Source organism: Arvicola amphibius, chromosome 2, assembly GCF_903992535.2.
Source record: "Arvicola amphibius chromosome 2, mArvAmp1.2, whole genome shotgun sequence".
Classification (NCBI taxonomy): domain Eukaryota; kingdom Metazoa; phylum Chordata; class Mammalia; order Rodentia; family Cricetidae; genus Arvicola; species Arvicola amphibius.
In genome coordinates, this window is record NC_052048.2 from 121,440,032 (window position 1) to 121,464,822 (window position 24,791).

A 24,791-nucleotide genomic window follows, 5' to 3' on the forward strand; every position below is an offset into this window, starting at 1 on the left:
TTGTAGACCAGGTTGGCCTTGAACTCACAGAGCTCCGCCTGACTCTGCTGAGATTAAAGGAGGCGTATACCAGAGTTACAACGTGGTAGGAGCAGACTGGCTCCCACAGTTGTTCTCTGACCCCCATGCTCCTGCTGTCACACACACACACACACACACACACACACACACACACACACACACCACCATCATCATCATCATCATCAACATCATCACATCCACACAATAATAATAATAAGGTGTAACCCCAAACATTTTAAGGAAATGGTTTGAGAAAAGCTGCATTGTTCAGGGACCATGGTTTCCTTTCTCTGTCCACCAGGTGGAGGTATAGAGGTTTGTACTGTCTTACACCAAAATTCCGGGAGCTCCGGTGAGTTAGGAAGAAACACCACATTCAAGACTGTGAAAGCCCGTCCCCTTTCCCTGCACTTCACAGCCTTGTGTTTTAACCATTTCCCCCAGGATAATAAAAACAATAGATTGGGTAAAGGCCCATCCCCCCCAGGTCGTTTTCATCGAACTGTGGTCGCACAGAGCCATGGTCAACAGAAACGACCCCTGCAGGCCTTGCAACAGCGGGAAGAAGAGAGCTGGGCTAACAAAATGCCATCCAAGTGCTCACTTCTCCTGCGCACAGAAAGCAAGGCTTACAGGGTGGACATATACCAACTGGGAGAACACTGTGTTCCGTGTAGCTCGATTCACAAGAGTCGTTCGTGTTTTCCAGGCGCAACGCTGTGCCTGGAGTCAATCGGTACGCTAACTTAAGTAGCTTTGACCGAAATGGAAAAGTATGAAAAACTGGCGAAAATCGGAGAAGGGTCTTATGGAGTTGTATTCAAGTGCAGAAACAAGTCTTCTGGACAAGTGGTGGCTATCAAAAAGTTTGTGGAGTCCGAAGAGGATCCGGTTGTTAAGAAAATAGCCCTGAGAGAAATACGCATGCTGAAGGTAGGTCACGTGCCCCTCAGGCCGACATCTGCACCCCAGGCTGGTTGAGCCGGGCACTCTAAGCGACCGAGAATTTTAAAATTGGGTTTCTTTCCATTGAGAATTTTAAAGTCGGGTTTCTTTCCATTGGACTTAAATTCCTAGGGATCAGCAACTTTGGGAAGTAGGATTGAACTCGGGCCTCTTTGATCTGATCTGATGTGTGTGCGTAGCAGTAGGTGGTTAAAACATGAAAGTACCTGGCATTCTGTGCAGCACATCCGGACTGGGAAACATCCACACTGTCCTAAGTGTCCTGGCCCTACTGTTTACCGACTGCCCTCCACCTGGCCGTCTTCTGGACATTGCCCCCCCCCCCCACTTTCCCAACCAACCGGCAAAACTGCATGAGCACCTCGCAGCACAGAGGGGCCCCCAGGGGCCCTGCAGATGTTAGCATGGATCTGCCTCTGCTCAGTATCACCCAGCCGTGTATATGGAATGAGTTTCTTACATTGTTTTTCTTTGTTGCCATTGCTTTTACTCTGACGGAACTCGATGTAGAACTTTCATATGTTCTCAGTGGAAATGTTTTCCTAGCCTAAAATATCCCTCTGTTTTTAAAGCTATAAGCCACTTGGGGACCTGCAGCATTTCTGCAGCTGCAGCTGCCGGGGATCCTGCAGCATTTTTTTATTTAATCCATTTCAGTAAGTCTCTCCAACATGAACGCCTGTGGTTAGAACCCCTGGGGATCTCACCGAAATACGGAGTCTGGAGGTGGGGGGACTGGGGTTGGGTCCTGAAGTGCCCGGTTTCTAATAAGCTCCCAGAGGTGGAGAAGCCACTAGTGTGTGCGCACACATTTGAAAAGCCCACACCAACCGGCATTTTCTAAATACCTTCTGTTACTCTCAGTGGAATTTCAGCTTGTAAGAGTGAAGAATAGTTGAACATTATTTGTTCTTTTCAAATATCGTGCAGTTTCCCCCCATATATTGTAGGGGTTCATTTAAAATAGAATTTGATTTAAAATAGGAGTCACTCTTACCACTTGACCAGCAGAGGGCGCTAGCGGACCAATCTGTTCTGGTGATAAAGTGAAGGCTTAGTTAGGTTTTTTTTGCTTACTTATTTAACTTCGGAATTAAAACTATCCCAATCTGAGGATGCGCTTTAACGTGCAAAGCAGCCATGCATCGTCTTCTCTGTGAGGCGTCTGGTAATGGCTCATAGCTGCTTTCCTGCCTTTTGCTGTTGCTCCATTGCTAGCCCTGAACACAGCCCTGTTTATTTTCTTCACTCCCTTCTTATTTACCTTCCATCCTCCTCACACAGCCTGTTTTCCTTTAGGCAACCATGGAGCAGGCTAAGTCCACGTCACTAGCCAAGTAGCTGTGGGTCGCAGGTCTGCCCACAGACAGTTCGCCCGGGTTAAACTTGGGCACGGCGGTGGCGTGGAGCTGCAGGGTCTGAATCCCTTGTCCACCTGGCAGGAAAACTGTCCTATTTCCAAACTGTGGTGTTGCTGGAGCACAAAGCAGCCTGACTCTTAAAAACCATCCCTGCCACCCTTTGACCTTCTGCCCTTTCCGCCAGTGGAGTAGGCAGAATGCAGATTGATTTGGGGCTCTGAACACAATTCTCTTGTGTCAGTTGTCGGGTGATTTTGTTGTTGTTGTTGTTTTACGTGTGTGTGTGTGTGTGTGTGTGTGTGTGTGTGTGTGTGTGTGATCGCGCGCACGCGCAAAGGTGCCTTGGGATCCCCTGAAGCTGGAGTTACAGGTGGTTGTGAGCCATCTACTGTGGGTGCTGGAAACTAAGCACAAGTTGTGTGGAAGAGCAGGAAGTACTCTTAACCTCTGAGCCATCTCTCCAGCCCAGATTTTTTTTAAATGGAGACACACTTGCAGATAGTCATCTACAGATATGCAAGGCAAAGTTCTGAGTGTGCCTAAGACTCTCTGAGCCTGCAAAAATACTTATTAAATTGCTACAAATATACAAAATATTTGTGTGTGTGTGTGTGTGTTGGAAAATTGATTTGTCTACTAGATATACAACAATGAAAAGGAATTACAGATAGGTGAAGTCATCTGTCCTGTTTTGCCCAGGAACATCCTGGTTTATAGTTTTTGTCCCAGATTCCTGTGGCGCTAACCTCTAGTACTCTCAGAACTGTCCCGGTGTATACAGTAAACTATTTGGGCCCCCTCAGCTGAGTAGCCACGTATAATAGTTTGCCTACAATTGTTCTCGTTTCTACCTCCTATATTGACTTTTTTTTTTTTTTTTTTTTTTTTTTTTTTGGTTTTTCGAGACAGGGTTTCTCTGTGGCTTTGGAGCCTGTCCTGGAACTAGCTCTTGTAGACCAGGCTGGTCTCGAACTCACAGAGATCCGCCTGCCTCTGCCTCCCGAGTGCTGGGATTAAAGGCGTGCGCCACCACCGCCCGGCTCTATATTGACTTTTATACTAAGATTTTTATATCACTCTTGAGATAGATTATCTAACTTCATTATTTTAATTTTGGTTTAGAATATTGAACAAAGGGCTAGAGAGGTGGCTCAGAAGCCAAGAGCATGTACCACTCTTGCAGAGGACGTGGGTTTAGTTCCACAGCCATCTGTAACTTTAGTTCCCGGTGACCTGATGCTTTCTGGCCTCTTCGGGTACCAGGAGCACAAGTACGGCATGTGCATACACACAGGCAAATGCTCATACACATTAAAACAGTTTTTTAAAAATCATGTGTATGATGTTATATTGCACAGAAAAGCAAAAAAGAAATAAAATACCAATCAAAGACTACTTTCTGAACTATTTCCATGTGGCAATAGAATTCAACTCATATAACATCTGTATGTACATCAGCACAACCAGCAGAATCAAACTGCAGAGCAGAAGGCAATGAAAAGAATACCTAAATGCGTTAGCTTGGAGGGACTCCTGCGATAAGAAGGGTAGCAAAAACCCAAGAACAAAGCTCCAGTATTGCTGGGAGCCAGTACTAGAAACCAGGCTGCATTTAAACCCAGCCAACATTTGCATTAAATCCATAGTAAAAGGGGACTGGAGAGATGGGCTCAGGTTAAGAATACATACTGCTCTTGTAGGCAGACCAAGTTTGCTTCCCAGCACCCACATCAGGCGGCTCACACCTGCCAGTAACTCCGGCTCCAGGGATCTGGTGCCCTCTTCTGGACTCATGTACATGTACACACTCACACACACACACACACACACACACACACAAGTAAAAAGAAAATAAGACTTTTGTTAGCCGACAATAATGTGTAAGCTGCGTAGGAACTGGTTGTATGGTCCTTTGCATAGATTCCTTTCCTTCAGTCGGTCCCTTCTGTTGTGGCCTGCGTGTTCCTAGTTTTCACACTGCCCAGTGGTTTCACATCGGTGCCTTCATTCACACTGTGCTCTCACCAGAGGGTTTTAAACAGTTTAGCTACCATCATTAGTGGTTTGTTACAAAAGCTTATGTTTGCCCTGTGTTGAAGTTTTTGTGGCTCCAAGCGCAGCTGATCTTATGAACAGTGTGCAAAGCACTAGAGAAATTGCCCAGTCGGTCAAGTGCCCACTGCACAAGTGTGAGGACCCCATTTCAGATCACCCACGTCAAATGCTGTGCTCAGTGTCATGTGTCCATAACCCCAGTGAAGACCCCAGTTCAAATCCTCAGCGCCCATGTCAAATGCTGTGCTCGGTGTCACGTGTTTATAACCCCAGTGAGGACCCCAGTTCAGATCCCCAGTGTCAAGTGCTGTGCTCAGTGGCCTGTGTCCAGAACCCCAGTTCTGGGACGGCAGAGACAGGAGGACAACTCTGGCTTGCTGGACAGCCAGTCTAGCTGAGCCAGGTAAGTGACACATCTCAGTGACAGGGGAGGCAATATGGCTCAGCAGGTAAAGACACCTGCGGCCAAGTCTGACAACCTGAGTTCAAGCCCTGGGACTTACGCGGTAGGAAGAGAGATTCAGTCCCCACAAGCTGTCACCTGACCTCCACATGTGTGACCAGGCACATCCACGAGTGTTACATACCTGTGCACTCAGACACATTAATTAATTAGTAATAAAAAAGGTTAAAAGGGAGAGGATTAAAGAGGACACCTGCTATCAGCCCCTAGCCTCCACAAGTGCACACACACGTTTTCTCCCCCACAAATATACATACACACCAATACACACAATAACAAAAGAAGCTTCTGTCCAGGAGGTAGAACAGGAAAGGGGAGCTTGTTCTCAAGTGTGGCCGCAGGTCTGGGAGCCGCTGTGAGTGGAGACACATGGCTCAGCCGGGCACTTCCATTCTTTTGCAGCAGTTGAAGCACCCAAACCTTGTGAACCTCATCGAGGTGTTCAGAAGAAAGAGAAAGATGCATTTAGTTTTTGAGTACTGTGATCACACGCTGTTAAATGAGCTGGAGAGAAACCCGAACGGGTAAGTGACGGAGAAACTGGAGCTGGAGCCCCGTTCGCTCTCGTTCTGTGTGCAGTCGGCTACGACAAACTTCAAATCCCAGCCCGTTTCCCATCCCTTCCCATCCCCACCCCTCCCAACCCAGTCTATCCTGATGCATCTGGCTACCGTCCTCCCGCTTCAGGTAGGATGCGGTCAGAAGGCGAAGGCCACTAACCTAGATGACGTGTAATCAGGAGAACAAAGAGGCAGTGAGTCCAAACCCCAGTGTAGCCTGAGAGGAAAGGTCACCTGACCTCAAGAGGAAAGGTCACCTGACCTCGAGGAGGAACCGCAGTTCAGTACAAGGAGATCTAATCATACAGCTCCCCAGTAAGTTAAAGTACAAAGGCACCTACTGGGGCTGGGGAGATGGCTCAGCCTCTAAGAGCGCTGGCTGCTCTTGCAGAGGACCCATGTTTGGACCCGCATGGCAGCTCGTAGCCATCGTAACTCCAGTTCCAGGGGCCGAGGCCATTTTCTGTCCTCCCTGCACGTGTTGCAAATACATACATGTAGGTAACACTCACACACATAAAATTTGTAAAAAAAATAAATCTTTGCCGGGCGGTGGTGGCGCATGCCTTTAATCCCAGCACTCGGGAGGCAGAGGCAGGCGGATCTCTGAGTTCAAGGCCAGCCTGGTCTACAAGAGCTAGTTCCAGGACAGGCTCTAGAAACTACAGGGAAACCCTGTCTCGAAAAACCAAAAAAAAATAAGAAAATAAAAAAAATAAATCTTTAAACAAAAAAAAAAAAAAGGAGACAGATACAAACCTGACTGAAGTGATAAAGGATTTTATTTCAATGCGCTTGTGTTTTTAGATGAAAATGTTTTAGACATACAGACATTGCCTCACCTTTCTTTTGGTTTTGTTTTGAGACAGGGCTGTCTGTGAAACAGCCCTGGCTGTCCTAAAACTCACTCTGTAGACCAGGCTGGAACTGGAACTCAGAGTGATCCACCTGCCTCTGTCTCCCAGTGCCCAGCGCCTCATCAATTTTTCCCATAGCACGAAATTCGAATCAGAATGTGCCAATAGGTTATGTTTTAAACTCTAAAAAGTTAGAACAAACCAAGAATTTTTTAAAGAAGGGAAAGGGAACACGGTAAACAATTTTGTAAAAACAAACAAACAAACAAATAAAGCCACAAAAGAATTTCCAAAACTATTACCACAATTAATAATTTTCAAACTGAGTAAGTTGGGTGCTGTGGTATACTAGAGAGGCTGAGACAGGAGGATTACAAGCTCAAGGTGAACCTGAACAACTTAGTCAAAACCCTGTCTCAAATGTCTGAAGAAGGGTTAGGGACATAGCCCTGTGGGACAGAGCTTGCCTGGCCCCTGCTAGGCGCAAGGGTTCAATCTGAAGCCCATCCCCAAACAAAACAGGTGTGCAGGCCTCCTCCAGCGAGAGAGAATGCAGCCAGGTGGATCATTTGGCAATGTCAATGACTATTTTTAAAGCTGTTTTTATACTTTGGCTGTAGAATTCCACTTAGAGAAATATGTATCAGGGAAATAAGGGCAAAACCACACATCCCAATATTTCAACATCATTACACAAAACTGTGACTGACCTAATCTTCCAACAGTGAAGGATTGGTGAGCCAAGACATGACTCTCCCCTGGGAAGTCCATATCTGCACTTGGATATGTTTCTCTTCTCTTTCCCTTACTCCCGTGTAGAAGGTTAGGCGTGGTGGATACATAAACCCGTGATCTCAGTGCAGGAAAAGCTGAGACAGAAAGATCCCCCTGGAACTGAGCAGCTACTCCAGCCAAATCAGTGAGCTCCATCCAGGTTCAGTGAAAGATCCCATCTCAAAAACAATAATAGGGCTGGGGAGGTGATAGGCTGAGAGGTGACTCAGCTATTAAGAACATGGACGGCTCTTCCAGAGGATCTGAGTTCAGTTCCCAGCATGCATGTCAGGTGGCTCATAACAGCCTGTAACAGGGCATCTGGCAACCCTAGCCTCCATGGGCATCCACGTGTGAGTGCGCATACACATGGACACTGTCTTGTCAGGGTTTCTACTGCAGTGACGAAACACCGTGACCGCCGGGCGGTGGTGGCGCAGCCGGGCGGTGGTGGCGCACGCCTTTAATCCCAGCACTCGGGAGGCAGAGGTAGGCGGATCTCTGTGAGTTCGAGACCAGCCTGGTCTACAAGAGCTAGCTCCAGGACAGGCTCTAAAAAGCTGCAGAGAAACCCTGTCTCAAAAAAACAAAAACAAAAACAAAAACAAAAAAAAAAAAAAGAAACACCGTGACCAAAGCAGCAGCTTGGGGAGGAAAGGGTTTGTTCCGCTTAGACGTCCACATTGCCGGTCATCACCAAATGAAGTCAGGACAGGAACTCAAGCAGGGCAGGAACCTGGAGGCAGGGGCTGATACAGAGGCCATGGAGGGGAGCTGCTTACCTCCTTGTTCCACCTGCTTTCTTATAGAACCCAGGACCACCTGCCCAGGGGTGGCACCACCCACATGTACTGGGCCCTCCCCCATTGATCACTAATTAAGAAAATACCTTACAGCTGGATTTCACAGAGACATTTCCTCAATTAAGGTTCCATCTTCTCTGATGACTCTAGCTTGTGTCAAGTTGACATAAAACCAACCAGTACAGACATGCACACATAAAAATTGAATAATAAACGGGGCAGTGGTGGCACACACCTTTAATCCCAGCACTGGGGAGGCAGAGGCAGGTGGATCTCTGTGAGTTCAAGTCCAACCTGGTCTACAAAGTGAGTTCCAGGACAACCAGGGCTGTTACACAGAGAAACCCTGCCTCAAAAAAAAGTTATTTTACTAAAATTTAAATATAAAAAATTGAAAATAAGTCCTTAAACAATAGTAATTAGGTGGACAGAAGAAGATCCTAGGAAGCCAACCCTTAGCCTTCAACACATGTACAATATGTACACATGTGTATGCACATATACAACACACGCATCTCACACTCATACACAAGTGGACTGTGAGGTCAGCGTCATCTTCAGGTGACCAAGGCTGCAGATGTCTCCTGGACATGATGTCCGCTCAGCCTCGAACTGAACTAAATGATCGTTCCTTTAAGTTTTGCAGAATTGCTTTTAGTATTTGTGTTTACACGCGACCAGAGTATAATATTTAAACACCGAGTATTGATTGATTTCTACTGAGGGTTTTATTTCACTCTGCAATGCTTTGAAAACTGCTGCCTCTGGCAGAATGGCGTTGGGTGCTCTCCCCATCTGGACCTAGCACTGCCCATCTGCATTTTCCAAGGTTCTATCTCCTCTCGGAGGTCAATGCGATTCATCCCCAGCGGCTGTTGACTCTGCCCGCAGTGGACTCTGCCTCCTTGGATTCTGAGCTAACTGGACAGGCCACGACATTCCAGTAAGAAGTCTGTGCCTATCCCCTTTGACAACCAATGTCCCCTATCGAATTAGCTCTGCCTGGTTTCTCATTAACAAGGTCAGCAGTCAGCGTTCTGACCTTTTCTGAACCCTCACACCTGCCTTGCTTCCCAGTTCCTCTATCCTGGAGTCTCTGGGTGCCTACCCAGTATCCTGTGTCTGCTGATATCGCGCCCAGTGCCTGTGCTCTCGCTCCCCAAGGGCTGGAAGGCTCCCTCTCCTCCACAGCTTTCACCCTTATCTGTGTTCCTGGGCTGCTAGACCAGCTTTCTAATCCGTTTCCCACATCCACTTTACTCTCTAGAAATCCACTCTCTGCACCTATCACTTCCTCTTGATTCCTTTTGATGACTCTGGATTTAGAGCATGGTCCAGGTTCTGGAAGGTTCTGTGAGACTCTGTAGCTTATTGCTTCAACCTTAGATCCCCGCCCCCAGCACACATGGTGCGCGTGTGTGTGTGTGTGCGCGCACACACACACACACACACACACACACACACACACACACTCCTAGTTCTCTCTCCCTAGAACATCTTCTATCCTTGGGACCTCTGGTCACCATGCCAGGGTCATGGTCACATCTGCTGTCTTCATCTGACCTCAGACGTTTTGGTGGTCGCTTTCTCAGCAAATTTAAGAGTGTATTTTCACACAGGCAAAACAGACGCTCCCATCACTCTCCAAGCTTATAACTTTTATAAAAGTAGGAAGTAGCAGAGTAGGATTTGAGCTTCAACAGTCTGCCTCTTAGTGCCCAGGTTGGCTATGGTCACCTTTACACTCCATAAAGCAGAAATGTTGTTATCTTGGCTTTGGCTAGGGAAAGGTAGACAAGGATAAAATTATAACACAACTCAGTGCAGGAAACCAAAATAGATGCTTCATATGGAAAAAGATTTATATAAGAATGAAGTCTCTCATAATTTAATAGTTAGGACCGAAGTCAAAGGTTGCCACCAGATCCCTGACTGTCAAGGGCATGCTACTATAATCATGATCTAAGATAAGGAACCGTTCTGAGAAAAATCATCCTCTACGTTCATTTTTCTGAATATACCAGCCTCACATGGCAGCACCTTGTCATTAGGGCCAGTCATAACTGATGACCTGAGTTTAGGCCCAGGGATCCATATGGTGGAAGGAGAGAGCTCACTTCTCCAAGATGTCTCCATGCCTACTTAAATGAGAACACACAGGCACTCAAAATAAGTAGCTTAAAATATAATTTAAAGCCGGGCAGTGGTGGCGCATGCCTTTAATCCCAGCAGTCGGGAGGCAGAGGCAGGTGGATCTCTGTGAGTTCGAGGCCAGCCTGGTCTACAAGAGCTAGTTCCAGGCCAGGCTCTAAAAAAGCTGCAGAGAAACCCTGTCTCGAAAAACCAAAAAATATATATAATTTAAAAATTTAAATATAAAAATTAAACCTTTGGGTCTCTGGTTTCTGAAAATAACAGTCCCATATGCCCCCAGCAGAGCTGGAAAGATGAGTAACACACCAAGAAAAAGATGTGCGGTTGTATAATGAGCAGTGTACACTGAGCAGGTAAATACTAAGACTGTAGAGACCAGGGCACCTGACGAAATACAGTGGCCACAAGAGAAAAGGGCAATGCAGGAGGGGGATATGCTGGAGAGAAGGGGGAGGGAAGTGAGGATATCGGAGACATATTATCTTAGTGATTGTGTGTGTGTGTGTGTACTATACATATATAATATATATGCTTATATATGTGAAATTGTTTAAGAAAACTTAATTATAAAAGATAGAAGCAGCTGCAAATGAGAAGAAAAAGATGAGGAAGAGAGAAGGGAGGAGGGGGAAGAAAAAAGAGGGGGAGAAGGAAGAGGAGAAAGAAGAGAAGAGGAGGAAGAGGCAGAAGAGGAAGAGAAAGAAGAGGAAGAGGAGGAGGGAAGGAGAAGAAGGAGAAAGAGAAGAAGAAGGAGAAGAGGAAGAAGAGGAGGAGAAGGAAGAGGAGGAAGAGGAGGAGGAGAAGGAGGAGGAGGAGAAGAAGAAGAAGAAGAAATACAGACCAATCCAAGAAGGATAAAGGGTAGATAGGGTGGGGCTGGGGAAAAGGCTCAGCAGTTAAACGCTTGACAAACAAGCCTGTGGAGCTGAGCTTAGATCCCTAGAAACCATGTAAATAGCACAGCCTGCCTGTGATTCCAGCATCAGAGGCAAAGATGGGATCCCTAGAGCAAGCTGGCTCAGGGACCTCTTGGTTCAATTGACAGACTGCCTCAAGGTAGAGGAAAGATGATTCCTGGCATCAGCCTCGAGCTGCCATATGCATGTGCACACTGTACATGCCCATACACATGCAAAAACATGCATGCACATGCCACAAACTATGAATAAAGGAAAAGGTGAATAAAAAGGCATGGAATAAAAATATACAAAGTGTAGTGCTCAGTAATCACAGGAATTTTTGTTTATTTAATTTGAGGCAATCTCATGCGGCCAAGCTAACCTCCATCTTGCTATGGAACTGAGAATAGTCTTGAACTTTGATCCTCCTGCCTCTGCCTTCTGAATGTTGTGATTACAGGTGTGCCCATCCATGCCAGATTGTGCTTTGGGGGCCCAAAGCCGGGACTTCAGGCATACTATACTAGACAGGCCATATTCCCAGCGCCATCATGTAAAATTTATTAATCACTAAAAAATAAGGAACGACAAAAAAATCAGAATGAGCTATCATTGTATCCACCAATGGGCAAGCATAATGTCAGCAGCAACCAAGCGTTGGCACAATGCTGAGGACACGGAGATGTCTGTGCACAGATGTTAGGTGGGAGTGTGAGGGGTACAGCCTCCCTTAGACAGGGTAGCTTGGCAGTATGGAAATGTGAAGGCAAGGTGGAACAGTGACGTGAATAACGGAAAGGCACCAAGTGTGACTTAAGAGATGGCGGCATAAAGCGGAATGTTCCCAGACCAAAGATGTCAGCTTCCCAGTTCTCCAGTGAAGATAACCAGCCAAGGACACTTGCCAACACTCCCCACGCAAAAGGCTGATTCTGCCAGCGACAAAATCTTACATGACCTTTTTTCTCTCTGGACTCCTCACTGGGTGTCGACCCCTGCCTCGTGCAAGCTGTGTTCCCACCAAGAGGTTTAGAGGGACCCTTCCAAATTCACCATTTTACCTGAAAAAGGGAGCGTTGCCCCCACCTCCCAGGACCGCTTTGCCTGTAGGACGAAGATGTACCATTGACCCCAGACATCTAACTTCTAAGATGGATGAATCTGAAGAACAAGATGTGAGACTGATGAGGTGGCCCAGCAAGGGGAGTCCCTTGACCCCAAGTCTGACAATGGGACTGGGACCCACAAGATGCGAGAACTGAGCCCAGAAAGCTATCTTCTAACCTCCACATGAGCACCAGGGCACATGCTCCCTCTTCCCCTATTAATAGTTAAAAAAACAAAAACAAAAACAAAAAAAACTGGAGCAGGTGTGGTGGCGCACACCTTTAATCCCAGCGCTTGGGAGGCAGAGGTAGGCCGCTGGGTCTGAGGCCAGCCTGGTCTATAGAGCAGGACAGCCAAGGCTACACAGTAAGATCCTGTCTCAGAAACAAACAAACAAGCAAGGTAACAAGAAGGTAGCCGTTTACTTCTCAGATGGAGACTTGCAAATGCTCCTGGGAGCGTTTCTAGAAAGAAGAGTTGGCTCAACCGTCATCAGCGGGCATCAAGCATGATCACAGAGACAAGCCGCACCGCAGCTGCTGCCGCTGAAACACTTGTATACATGTTGCCTCGGTACCTCTGTGCATAAAATGTCCCCAAAAGAGGCAGGGGTGGAATGGGAAGAGTGGATGGGTGACCCAGCAGGGGTCAGAGAGAAGACAGACTCTAAACCTTTTAACGTTTGAAAGATATGAGCATATTTATTCAAACTAAAAGTCAAGATGTAAATGGAAAGAAAAAGAGACAGAGGGGCAAACAGAAGCCAACAGGTGCCTGAAGGTTCAGCCATCCTAAAATATAGCGATTATTTTGAGGTTGGAAAATTACAATTAGTTCTTCATGCAATACACATCATTTCATAGATATTTCCAAGCTATAAAATTGCATACCTATCATACAAAGCTTTGTTTTTTTGTTTTTTGTCTGTCTATTTGAGACAGGGTCTCTCTATTATGTAGCTCTGGCTGTTCCAGGCCTCATTATGTAGACCAGGCTGGCCTCAAACTCACAGAGATCCATCTGCCTCTGCCTCCGAGTGCTGGGAGTTAAGGCGTGCACCACCACACCAAGCCTTAAAAGGGGATTTAGAAAAAAAAAAGAGCTTTTTTGTGTGTGTGGTTTTATTTGTTTCCAGACAGAGTCTCATTCTGCAGCCCAGGCTGGCCTTGAACTTGTGGTGATCCTCCAATCTCAACTTCCAGACTGTTGGGATTAGATAGTGAGCTACCATACCAGCTTTTGTTTGTTTTATGTAGCCTGAACTGGCTTCAAACTAGCCTTCCTCCCGCCTGCACCTCTTGAGCGTTGAGGCTAAAGGGCTGTGCTGTGAGTGCAGATCTTTAAACATGTTGGTTGGGGCTTTGTTTTTAATGGGGGAGCAGGCTAGGAAATGTCTCTATGGATAAAGCACTTGATCCACAACTGTGAGGACTTGAGTTCTCAGAACCCACATAAAACAAGACCTAGTCGTGCGTACCCTAATCCCAGTGTTCACAAGGCAACGTAAGAGGCAGAGACAAGAGACTCTCTGGAAGCTCCGGGGCCAGCTGGCCTGGCATCGGCAGTGACGAGCAGTGGACAGACCCTGTTTCAAACAAACCACGGCACGTGTGCCCACTCTCACACACGGGGACATAGACAAACATACATAATTTCTATCTATACACAAAGACTTTTACAAAAAGCCTGGTTGGAGATTTGGCTCAGGGTTAAGAGCGCAAGCTGCTCTTCCAGGCCTTGATTCCCAGCGGCCACACGATTGCACATAACCATCTGTAACTCCAGTTCAAGGGCTCTGACGCCCTCTTCTGGCCTCCAAGGGCAACAGGCATGTATGTGGCGCACTAACATACAAGCAGACAGAACCATGTAGATAATGTTTAAAGCAATTCTTCCCCCTCCCCCCAGTGCACTGTGTTCTGACTATGTTGAGCCTGTCTGCCCCCTTCTTCCCAGCCCTTGCTTCTGGGACCCAAACCAGAGGTTTTCATTGCTGTTTTGGTTCCTTTCTTCCAGGGTTCCTGATGGGGTCATCAAAAGTGTGCTATGGCAAACCCTTCAAGCCCTCAACTTCTGCCACAAACATAATGTAAGTAGCACTTCCTAATGCTGGGACGGTCCCAGTAACAAATCTTCTGATAGAAAGAAATCGCCAGAGGGCTAAAATCAGAGCCTGCTACACACGTGAGGAAAGGCGGTTCACTCACGACCCTTCTCCTATTCCCATGAGAACCAAAGTTTGTGTGGCCTATTCAATGTTTCCTTCCACCACAGGATTGATGACTCTGAGAATTTTTTAAATTGGGCTAAAATAATTTTCCATCTTTTTCACAGCCTGACCCATCATGGCTGGGTCAGGTTGGGTTTTGTTCTTACTGTAGTGTTGTGGAATATTAGTTTAAGATCTGTTACATTCGTTTATGCTGTGGAACATTTGTTTAATGGTACAAAGACGCGTTGTGTTCTTTTATGTTGCATTTGTTTAACTCTGTGAAGCTGTGTTATTTTGCCTGTCTAAAACAGTTGATTGGTCTAATAAAGAACTGAACGACCAACAGCTAGGCAGGAAAAAGACGTAGGAGGAGAAACCTGAGGTTGGGAGAAGAGGAAGAGTGAGAAAGGAGAAGGGCCACCCAGCTATATAACCAGCCATGGAGTAAGAAGGACACATAGAATAAAGAAAGGTAAAAAGCCCAGAGGCAAAACATAGAAGAGGAGAAACAGGTTCATTTAAGTTAGAAAAACTGGCTAGAAACAAGCCAAGTTAAGCACGAGCATTGATAAGAAAGAATAAATATTTATTTTCCATGTATTTATTTGGAAGCTGGGTGGCAGGCCCCTTAAAGAGTAAAATAAAACCAACTACTCTATGTGTGTGTGTCTGTGTGTATGTGTGCGCACACGCGCGTGCATGCACGTGCAGGAGTTCAAGCCAAAGCAAGATTATTGTTTTTCCCTGTTGTGTTTTGTCTTATTGTCTTGCGATCAAAAGGTTGCAATTTTCATTGGGCTGGACCACCAGCAACCTCTTGGGATCTGCCTGTCTCCACCCCCAGGGTTGGCATTACAGGTGTAGACAGCCATGCCCTACTTTTTATGTGGGCGCTGGGAATCCAAACCCAAGTAGATCTCAGTGCTCACAGGGCAAACAAGCCCTCTCGCCCACTGAGCTGACACCAGCTCCAGGTTTTGTTTCATTGCTGCTGTTTTTAGAGAGCAGTGTTTGATGTGTAGTGTCTCATACTTCTTATTGTATCAGCATCATGAGATGGACAATGCCTGCTGACCCTGACCTTGGCAATGGTGATCCTGATTGGTAGGCTCAGAAGTTACTCATTTTATTGCCCCTCCCTCCGACCCCCATTTTCAGTTTCTCTGTAGATCTTTATACACAATGTGATGGTTTCCACATTTATTGTCTGAATCTAGAATTCATGGAGATTAAGAAATGGTCTTTTGGGGCTGGAGAGATGGCTCAGTGGTTAAGAGCATTGCCTGCTCTTCCAGAGGTCCTGAGTTCAATTCCCAGCAACTACATGGTGGCTCATAACCATCTGTAATAAGATCTGGTGCCCTCTTCTGGCCTGCAGGCATACACACAGATAGAATACTGTATACATAATAAATAAATATTTTTTTAAAAAAGAAATGGTCTTTTGCCAATGGTGTTATTGCAGAATGCCAAGGCAGGAGGATCATGAATTGGAGGACAGCCTGGGTTATAGCATGTGCTCCTGTCTCAAAAATAACCTAGTAGCAATAATAGTTGGAATTGCCTAGAAGGTAGATTACTCTTGTGGACTCTGGCTACTGTAAAATATAGGAAGACAAGTATGGATTGGGGGTATAACTCATTGGTAGAGCATGGCCAAGGCTCTGGACTCAATCTCCGATGCTGCAAAGAAATAGTCTTTTAAGACCAGGGAGATAGCTCACTGGTAGGGTGCAGGGTTAATATGTGCAAAGCACCCGCTAGCTGCAATCTGCTGAACTGCAAAAAAGTAAGCAAATAAAAATAAGGTAAATACATGATGCTATCCTTCATGTGTCACTGTTCAGAGTGACGTATGTGTCTCAGCGTCCTCCCTCAGCGAGCAGTGGGTGCTAGGGTTATCGATGGCTCTTATTGCTTGGGTGTCTGCCATGCCTGCAGTGATTTTCCACTCCCATTTTGGGCCAGGGGGAGCTCACTCCAGTTGGCTCCTGGAGCTTTTACTAGAATGAAAGATTTTATAAAATATCTCTAGACCTTCCGAGTGGGTACTCAGAGTGCCAAGACACTGATTCAGAGCGCCATATGGGCAGTTCCCATGCCAGCAAGATGTCTACCACTGTAGTCTGGGATCGCTGGGAAAGAAAATTCAAGATCAGGGAACTAAATGTCTGTGCTTGGGGAAGCTCTCTTTAGTTTCACAGACGCCACTGAAGTTCCCATTAGAACAAAGCAAAAACCTTCCTTTTCAGTCACTTCCATTGGCAGGAAAGGGGTGTTTTTCACAAGACACAATAACCCCAAGCTTTCATGACGCAATTTGTGCCTCCCGGGTTTTAGAAAAGGTGATGTTGGATAAAACCAATCTGTTGCTTTCTGCCATACTCCAGGAGACAAAATGTTCTCCTAAAGTTGATGTAGAAATAGGCACAGCTTTTAACTTTCTCTATGTGTATGGATATTTTTGCCTGAGTTTGTCTGTGCACCACAGCCATGCCCATGCATGGAAAGGTCAGAAGAAGGCATTGGATGCCCTGGAACTGGAGTTACAGTGAGTCCTGGGAATTCAAGCTGGGTCTTCTGGAAGAGCAACCAGTAGTCCTAAGCACTGAGCCATCTCTCCCGCCCCGTTAAGATGATTTTTAAAGATACAGTTTACCACAAGTGTACATGCTTTTGGCCTGTATACTAAGACACTCTTGAGGACAGATGAATGGGGAAATGCCTGAGGCTGATTCATCTGTTTATCTCTTCCCTGCTTGCCACGGACCTCTTATATAAAACGTGCTCAGTCAATATCTGTTGAATAACCAGATAGACAGGTGGATGGATTATCCAACCAACCTTCTTACCTGAGTGTAACCAAACAATTATTGCAGCTTAATGTAATCGGCATTGCCTCTCCCCATAGAAGGACATATCCTATATCCTGAGCTTTAAAATACTGCAGGCTTCTCGTTAACAATCAATGGGCACTATTAAAAAATGGTCAATTTCTTAGTACGAGTATCATTGTGGATATGTTCATGATGGGGTTGGTGCATGCCACAGTATCCATGTGGAGACCAGGGAACATGTCGGTGAAGCTCATCCTCCCACTCCCCCTTCACATGGGTTCCAAGGATGGAGCTCAGGTTGCCAGGCTTGCAGGGTAGGTTCCCTTAGCTGCTGAGCATTCTCACTGGCGGGGCAGGAGAGGGGGGATAACTTCTAGGCAATTTAACTCCCCCAAGATGAAATTCTCTTTTGAATATGTTCATTTTCTCATTTTCCTATATGAGCATCTCAGTGTTATTGAGTTATTGTTGTTTTTTTCAGTCTCTCAAGTCTGCATTATCCAACCTGAATTGCGGTTCATGAATAGTAGTGATTCTTGTTAAAGGCGCCTACTGTTTACATTTCTCTACACTTCCTGTTGCAGTTCAAATAGGCGCCATAGAAAGTGAACAAACTCTCGGTACTGAGTGTGTTCCTATCTTCAAAAGATCCAGACAGATGCAGTTTCCATATGTAACAATTACAGTTTTAATATCTTTTGATAATATCCTGACATTTAGATAAAGTTTTTCTTTCATTTGACAAGATTTATACATGAAAATTGACAGCTTACATTTTTCTAGGAAAATGAAGGCAATCTCTTTTTGTGTTTCAGTTGTAAGCTCTGAAGCTTTGGTAAGCCCTGTAAGCAATTGTAAACTACCCATCATTTAAACTAATGGGTGCTGTTGATTCTTTGTCATTTTGATGGCTCAGATAATTAAGCAAATATTATCTTGCAGTGTATTCATCGGGATGTAAAACCTGAAAACATCCTAATAACCAAGCAAGGAATGATCAAGATCTGTGACTTTGGATTCGCAAGGATTCTAAGTAAGGACATTTTTTCACCTGCTTCATCTATTTCAGATGACTAGAAATTGATGTCATTGGTAGGCTTACGTAGGCCAATGGACAGATGCGAAACGTCTTGTTATTCAAAGAGGGAAGAAGAAGACTCAGATAGCCTTCAGTCAGCTGATAATTCAGCTTCCCTCCATCCAGCTAGGATTTATGGGATGACGTCTCTGTGCGCCTGGCCCCCCAGGAGTGGAAAAAGGGATCGTAAGATGCATTTCTGCTCTGCAGGCACTCATAACCCAAAGTAAACGAGATGAAAGAATAAGACAAGATGGTCGGCCATAAAGCACTAAAGTGAAGGAGTAGATGGTTCCCCGGGGAGAGATTGCAGCATGGGCTTGAGTGACTGGAAAAGCTGTAAGAGTCAGCTAGAAAATAAAGGGCCGCCAGGATTCAGAGACAGTGCTGAGAGAAAGGACACCATCCCCAGGCAGTGAGGGGTCAGAGGGATGGGGGATAGATAACTATTTCTCCCTGAGTATAGAATGTGGAAGCAGCAGGAACCTATGTTAGCAACATGCACTTTGTGGGGGGGTGGTGAGGGGTAGGGGGTGGAGAGTGGGGGGAGGTGGACAGGTAGAGAGCATCCTCTGCCTCCCAGTGGTACCCAGAAGTGACTGAAGAAGGTTGAAGGAGCCAAAACAAGACTGGCCAAGTGTTTCTGAGGCTACCGTGCTTGGTGTTGCGAAACAATAGGACCCAGATGATAACCAGTCCCTGCCATGGTTGAAAAGAGAAATGGCAGACAGAGACGCTCCAAAGCTATGGACTCTGCAGTAAGCATGTTCATCTCGTGGGACAGAAGGTTACGGTTAGAAGTGACAGCCACAGAATTGTCAGGACACTGGGAAATGTCCAAAGACTGGAGAGATGTCTTAGTGCAAAGCACTCGTCCTGTAAGTCTGAGGACTGGAATTCCAAGGCCCAGAAGCCACGTAAAAGCTGGACACACAGCACGTTTGCAGTCCTAGTATCCCTAGGATGAGATGAGAGTCTGAGATAGGGAAAACCCCAGAAACCCAGGCACGTAGCCTCGAGGATGCAGCAGAAAACCAGGAACTGCCTCAAACAAGGAAGGTGAGGCCCAGCACCCGAGGTTGTCCTTTGACCTGCACGCTTGTGCACGCACGCACACGGTATTCAAATGCTCACATACACATACTAAATTTAAAAAGAAAGAGAATATTCCAAACACCGTAAGCAGAAAAGCAAGCTAAATGCATACAGGCAATGTGAGTACAATTAGACAGGAAATGCATGGGGGAAGGGGCTGGGACCTGGGCTCAAATGGGAGAGTGCTTGCTTAGTGTGCAGGAAGCCCTGCAAACCCTGAGCACGGTGGGGATTGGGGTGGGGTGGGATGGGGTGGGGGGGATGGCATAACATGACAGAGTTGTAGTCCCAGCACTTTAGGAGATAGAAATGGGACAATCAGAAGTTCAAGGTCATCCTTGACTACATAGGCAGTTTGAGCCAGCCTGGGCTACACAAGACCTTATCTAAAAGAGAGAGGAGAGAGAGAGAGAGAGAGAGAGAGAGAGAGAGAGAGAGAGAGAGAGAGAGAGAGACAGAGAGAGAGAGAGACAGAGAGAGAGAGAGACAGAGACAGAGACAGAGAGAGAGAGAGAGAGAGAGTGTGTGTGTGTTTTTATAATTTTTTGGAAGAGCCGTGGATAGACAGTCAAGGTTGTTTTCTATTCTTGCTGTAAGGACTGTTGTTTGGTGAGCTACAGCCCCTGGATTTTTGGGTGGTGTTCAAACTGCTGTTCGCGTGTCGCTTACTAAGGAGAATTGCCACCCAGTGTAACAACACACACCTGTATTCCAGCACTTGGCAGATGAAGCAGAATGATCCAGGCTTCAGGATCAGCATTAGCTACATAGTTAAGTCTTGTCTCAAACTGAGTAGTGACCTTTAATCCCAGCACTCAGGAGACAGAGACGGGCAGATCTCTGTGAGTTAGAGGTCACCCTGGTCCAGTTAGAGAGTTCTGGGGCAGACGGGACTACAAGAAGAGACCCTGTCTCAAAATGAGAACAGAACACCGACAAAAACATTTATTTAGCGTGTGTATATCACTCGCCAGAGTGGGTTCTCCCCCACTGCCACGCAGTTCCCAAGGACCAAAGGCAGGTGGCCAAGGCTGGCGACAAGCAGCTTTGCCCAGTTGTCTCACTGGCCCCCTACGTACTTTGTAAAGACAGAGAAGTCTCTGCAAGTCACTATTTTGCCAATTTTTCTTTGCCTGTGGAACATTTATGGACTTGGTCCAAGAACTCACACGTGACTCTTGTCACCTAAAGGCCCGATGGATTGTTTCAGAGGGAGAAGAGCTGAGATCCCCAGACCTTGGGGCTCACGTAGCATCGTGAGATTGGACTCCACCCATTGGCCATAGGCAGTACCACCCCCAGGGCAGAAGAAGGACTTGTCTGATGGAAGGCTTTCGCCCAGACCTCCATCGTCTGCCTGACATACTGGTGTGACTCATGGGACAAGGAGTCAAACCACGTTGTCACTATCGTCCTGAAAAGCTAGCGTGGACAGGGAACGTGAGTGTGTGCAGCCACCCAGGACTTCCGCGGTCCATCAGGACTTCTCTGTGGCTGCCGGAGTGAGCAGCCATAACCCGTGAGACTTTAGGCAGTAGAATGGTGATCTTTCCTGGTCCTGGAGGCTCCAGGGGATGCTCCTTCCTGCACCCCAGGCTGCGCTAACCCTCACCTGGCAGCCACTTCCTTCAGCATCTGCTCTAAATCACATGCCTGTCTGTCTCCATGCCCCTGTGGGGCCACCTCGTAATAATGCCAGTCCTTGGACTGGGGTTATGGCTCAAGTGGTTAAGTGGTTGCTGTACAACCGTGAGGACCTGAGTTCAATCCCCAGAACCCACATTATATAAAAAAAAATGCTAGGTATTATGTTGTGTGCTTGTTTGTAATCTCTGTGCTGGGGAGGCAGAGACAAGCAGGTCCCTGAGACTCAGCTGGCCAGCAGCCTACACGCAGATTGGGAAACTCCAGGTAGAAGTGAGAGTTTGTCTCAAATCAAGGGAAGGGTTAGAGATGTGGGCTAAAGTGCCTACCTAGCATGCACTAAGTGCTACATAAACCAGATATGTGGCTCACTGCTCATCTCTATACTAGAAAGGTAGAGGCAGGGGCATTAGGGGTTCAAGGACAACATGGGAAAACACTGTCTTTAAAAAAAGGTGTGGTGGGAGACTGACTGAGGAGTGACAGCTGAGGTGGCTCTTTGGCTACACATGCATGCACGTATACATTCTCTCTCTCTCTCTCTCTCTCTCTCTCTCTCTCTCTCTCTCTCTCTCTCTCTCACACACACACACACACACACTGGTTCCTGAATTCAGGACCCACCTCACTATAACTCAACAATTTCTGAAAGGATGTTATTTCCAAATAAGGTCAAATCCAAAGGTACCAGAAACTATGGTTTTTTTGGAGGACACGATTTAGTCAAAACCAAGCACTGTGCTGATGAGAAAAGGAAACGGGTGAAATCTGACTTAGACTTGGTGACCCGACAGGAATTCTCACCCGTCCGGGACGACTTTCCCATGGTCTGCAGCTAGGGTGCACTCAGTGTCTACTGGGGCCCCGGTGTCAGCGAGTCCCCGCCTGAGAGCTACATAGGTCTGGCTGGCTAAGTTGCCGTCCCAGCTGCTCCAGGGAGCGTGGGCCAGAGGCACTCGGGCAAGGAGATAATGATGTCATTTAATCTGCCTGATGCTCTTCCTCGCAGTTCCAGGAGATGCCTACACAGACTACGTTGCTACCAGGTGGTACCGAGCCCCTGAGCTTCTCGTGGGAGACACGAAGTACGGTTCCTCCGTGGACATATGGGCTATCGGCTGTGTTTTTGCGGAGCTCCTGACGGGTCAGCCACTCTGGCCGGGAAAGTCAGATGTGGACCAGCTGTACTTGATCATCAGGACACTGGGTATGAACTGCATTGTGCGGGCCACGTGTTCATTATAGCACCTGGGTGATAAATAACGTAATGAAAGCAAGAAGCCGTTGCTTCTTTAAGGCTCTGCAGGGAAGGTCTCGGGTCTCGCACTTGTAGCCAAAGCCCAATCCTGTCTGAACACACAGTGCCAGCAATGAGTCTGCAGAGGCCTTGCCAAGAAAATCCAGTAAGTCTGATATTATTTCCTGATCAGGGCAGCCAACATTTAAAGTAATATTAACGTAATGCATTTGTGTACTACCTTGAAATTTATAAGTTCTCAGTTCTAAGAAGAAACTTGTAGTCTGGACAGATGGCTCAGGGGTTAAGGGCAGGTACTGCTTACAGAGGACCCAGGTTTGGTTCCCAGCACCTGTGTCGGGTGGCTCCTAACTGCCTGGAACTCCAGCTCCAGGGGATGCAACACCTCTGGCCCTGCGTTCATGTGTGCAGCCTCTACTCCCAGCCCTACCCAGAGACATAGATATAAGTAACTCCTTTTTTCCAAATTAATCTTTTATTATTTTCTTAATGTGTTTTTAGTTGAAATAGAATTACATCAAGTTTTCCCCTCCCTTCAGCCACTCCCAGCTGTCCTCCCTCCAAGCCCTCCCCTGCTCCCCCACTCTCAAGATGATAGCCTCTTTTTCTTTATTATATATATATATATATATACACGTATGTATATATACATTTATATATGTACATATATATAAAACTTACTGAGTCCATTTGTATTAATTGTGTGTATATGGTTTTTTGGCTGACCAGCAGGGGGGCTCATCCCTGGAAGAAGCTAGTTCTCCTTCTCCCAGGAGTCATTAGTTGCCCGTAGTTCTTCTCAAGGAATGGGACCCCGTGAAAACTCCTCCTTCCACATTAGTGTGTCTGCTGATATTGCTGCTGTTTGCTCCTGTCTCGAGTATGCAGCCATGTCCAGGAGAGACTGATTCTCTGCAGACTTCCTGGCGTTCTGGCTCTTAACAGTTTTTCTACCACCTGCCCTTGATGTTACCTGAACCAGTGTTGATGTTTCCACTGTGGCGGGTTCCCTGTGGTCTGTGGATCTCTGCATTATGTCCAGCCGCGGTTTTCTGTGGTGGACTCTATTTGCTATAAAGAAAGGTTTCTCAGATGAGGGTTCGTAGCTACACTTCTCTGCTGGTATAAGAGTAAGATTTAGACGTAGTAAGGAATTTGGGCTGTAGCACATTCTTTTCTAAGGCCCATGACCTCACTAGGACAGGAAGTTGGTTAGTTTGCCAGTACCGGACATGACCTCCCTCCCACTGAATGTGCCTTAAGTCCAATCAGACAGCTGTTGGCTGCCCTGATGTGTGTAGGTTTCTTTACTGCACCTTGATGCGCCACTGTCTGGTGGGAATTTATACCTTTAAGATTTGTTTTATTTTGGCCAAGTGTGGTGACACATGCCTTTAATCTTAGCACTTAAGAGGCAGAGGCAGGCAGATCTCTGTGAATTCAAGGTCAGCCTGGTCTACATAGTGAGTCCCAAGACAACCAGGACTATGTAAAGAGTCCCTATCTCTCTCAAAAACCAAAAATCAACAACAAAAGGTGTGTGTGTATTCACACATGTATAGATGCCCGCAGAGGCAGAAGAGGGTATGGGATGCCCCTGGATCTAGAGTTACAGACAGCTGTGAAACTGACCAATGTGGCTTCTGGCAACTGGACTTGAGAATAGTAGTGAGTGCTCTTAACCACTGAGCAATCTCGATAGCCCCAAGATACATCACTTTTAATTGGGCCTATTTTATAAGTGAACCTAAGGTTCCAGCAGCCTCCATGGTTAGCCTGAAGTCATACACCCTGTAAGGTACAGAATAGAAATAAGACTGGAGAAGCGCGTGTGTGCATGTGTGTGTGCATGTGTGCGTGTGTGCGTGTGCGTGTGTGCGTGTGCGTGTGTGTGTGTGATGCTGGAGAGGGAACCAGGGCCTCTCATGCATGCTAAGCAAGCCCTCTGCCACTGAGTTCTCCACCAGCCCAGTTGGAAGCCTGTCTCATGAGCTGTGGTCACAGTGTCATCCTTGACAGTCAGACGTTGTAGTCTTCTTCCCGTGGTTGGAGGGGATCTACCCCAGTGAAGACTACAGATCCACTCTGGGACTGGATGCAGAGCCACTAACGCTGTCTTCACAGGATGGACACACAGATCTTTCCCAGAACCGCTCTGGCTCTCTGCCTGCTGGGCAGCTCTCTGTCTGCTGGGCAGCTCTCTGCCTGCTGGGCAGCTCTCTGCTTCTCTCTAGCTCATTCTCCCAGGCAACACTGTAGGTCACACCTTCTGTGTATGTGTCTGTCTGCTCAGTTCCCTACCCCTTTAGACAGACCTGCATTGACTCCTGTTCATAGGACCAGCTGATGAACCTTTCTTGGCCTCATTTTCCTCACTGATACAATAGAAAAAAAAAAACCCGGCAATTCTCAGACTGGACATGTAGCTCAGTGGCAGAGTGCTTGTCAGTCATGCGTACATCCCTAGGTTTGAACTCTAGCACTGCCTGGCTCAAGCATGATGCATGCTTTTGTTGGGAAGCACAGGCAGGAAGATCAAGAGTTCAAGGTCATGTTTGACTCTGTAGTTTGAGGCCAACCTGGAATAGACAAGCTTCTGTTTCAAAGGAAGGGAAAAAAAAAAAAGGGAGGGAGGGAAATGAAGGGA

At 46.7% G+C, this 24,791-nt stretch overlaps 1 protein-coding gene across 1 annotated transcript in view; it reads left to right on the forward strand.

Moving 5' to 3' along the window:
• The first annotated feature begins 590 nt into the window (after positions 1-590).
• Cdkl4 (cyclin dependent kinase like 4) overlaps positions 591-24,791 on the forward strand; it is a 35,894-nt gene continuing 11,693 nt past the window's right edge. The window contains exons 1-5 of the mRNA XM_038319546.1: positions 591-954; positions 5,269-5,390; positions 14,037-14,109; positions 18,012-18,102; positions 21,896-22,093. Of these exons, the coding sequence (XP_038175474.1) occupies positions 787-954; positions 5,269-5,390; positions 14,037-14,109; positions 18,012-18,102; positions 21,896-22,093 (652 nt within the window). The 5' untranslated portion in view covers positions 591-786. The remainder of the gene's footprint in view (positions 955-5,268; positions 5,391-14,036; positions 14,110-18,011; positions 18,103-21,895; positions 22,094-24,791) is intronic.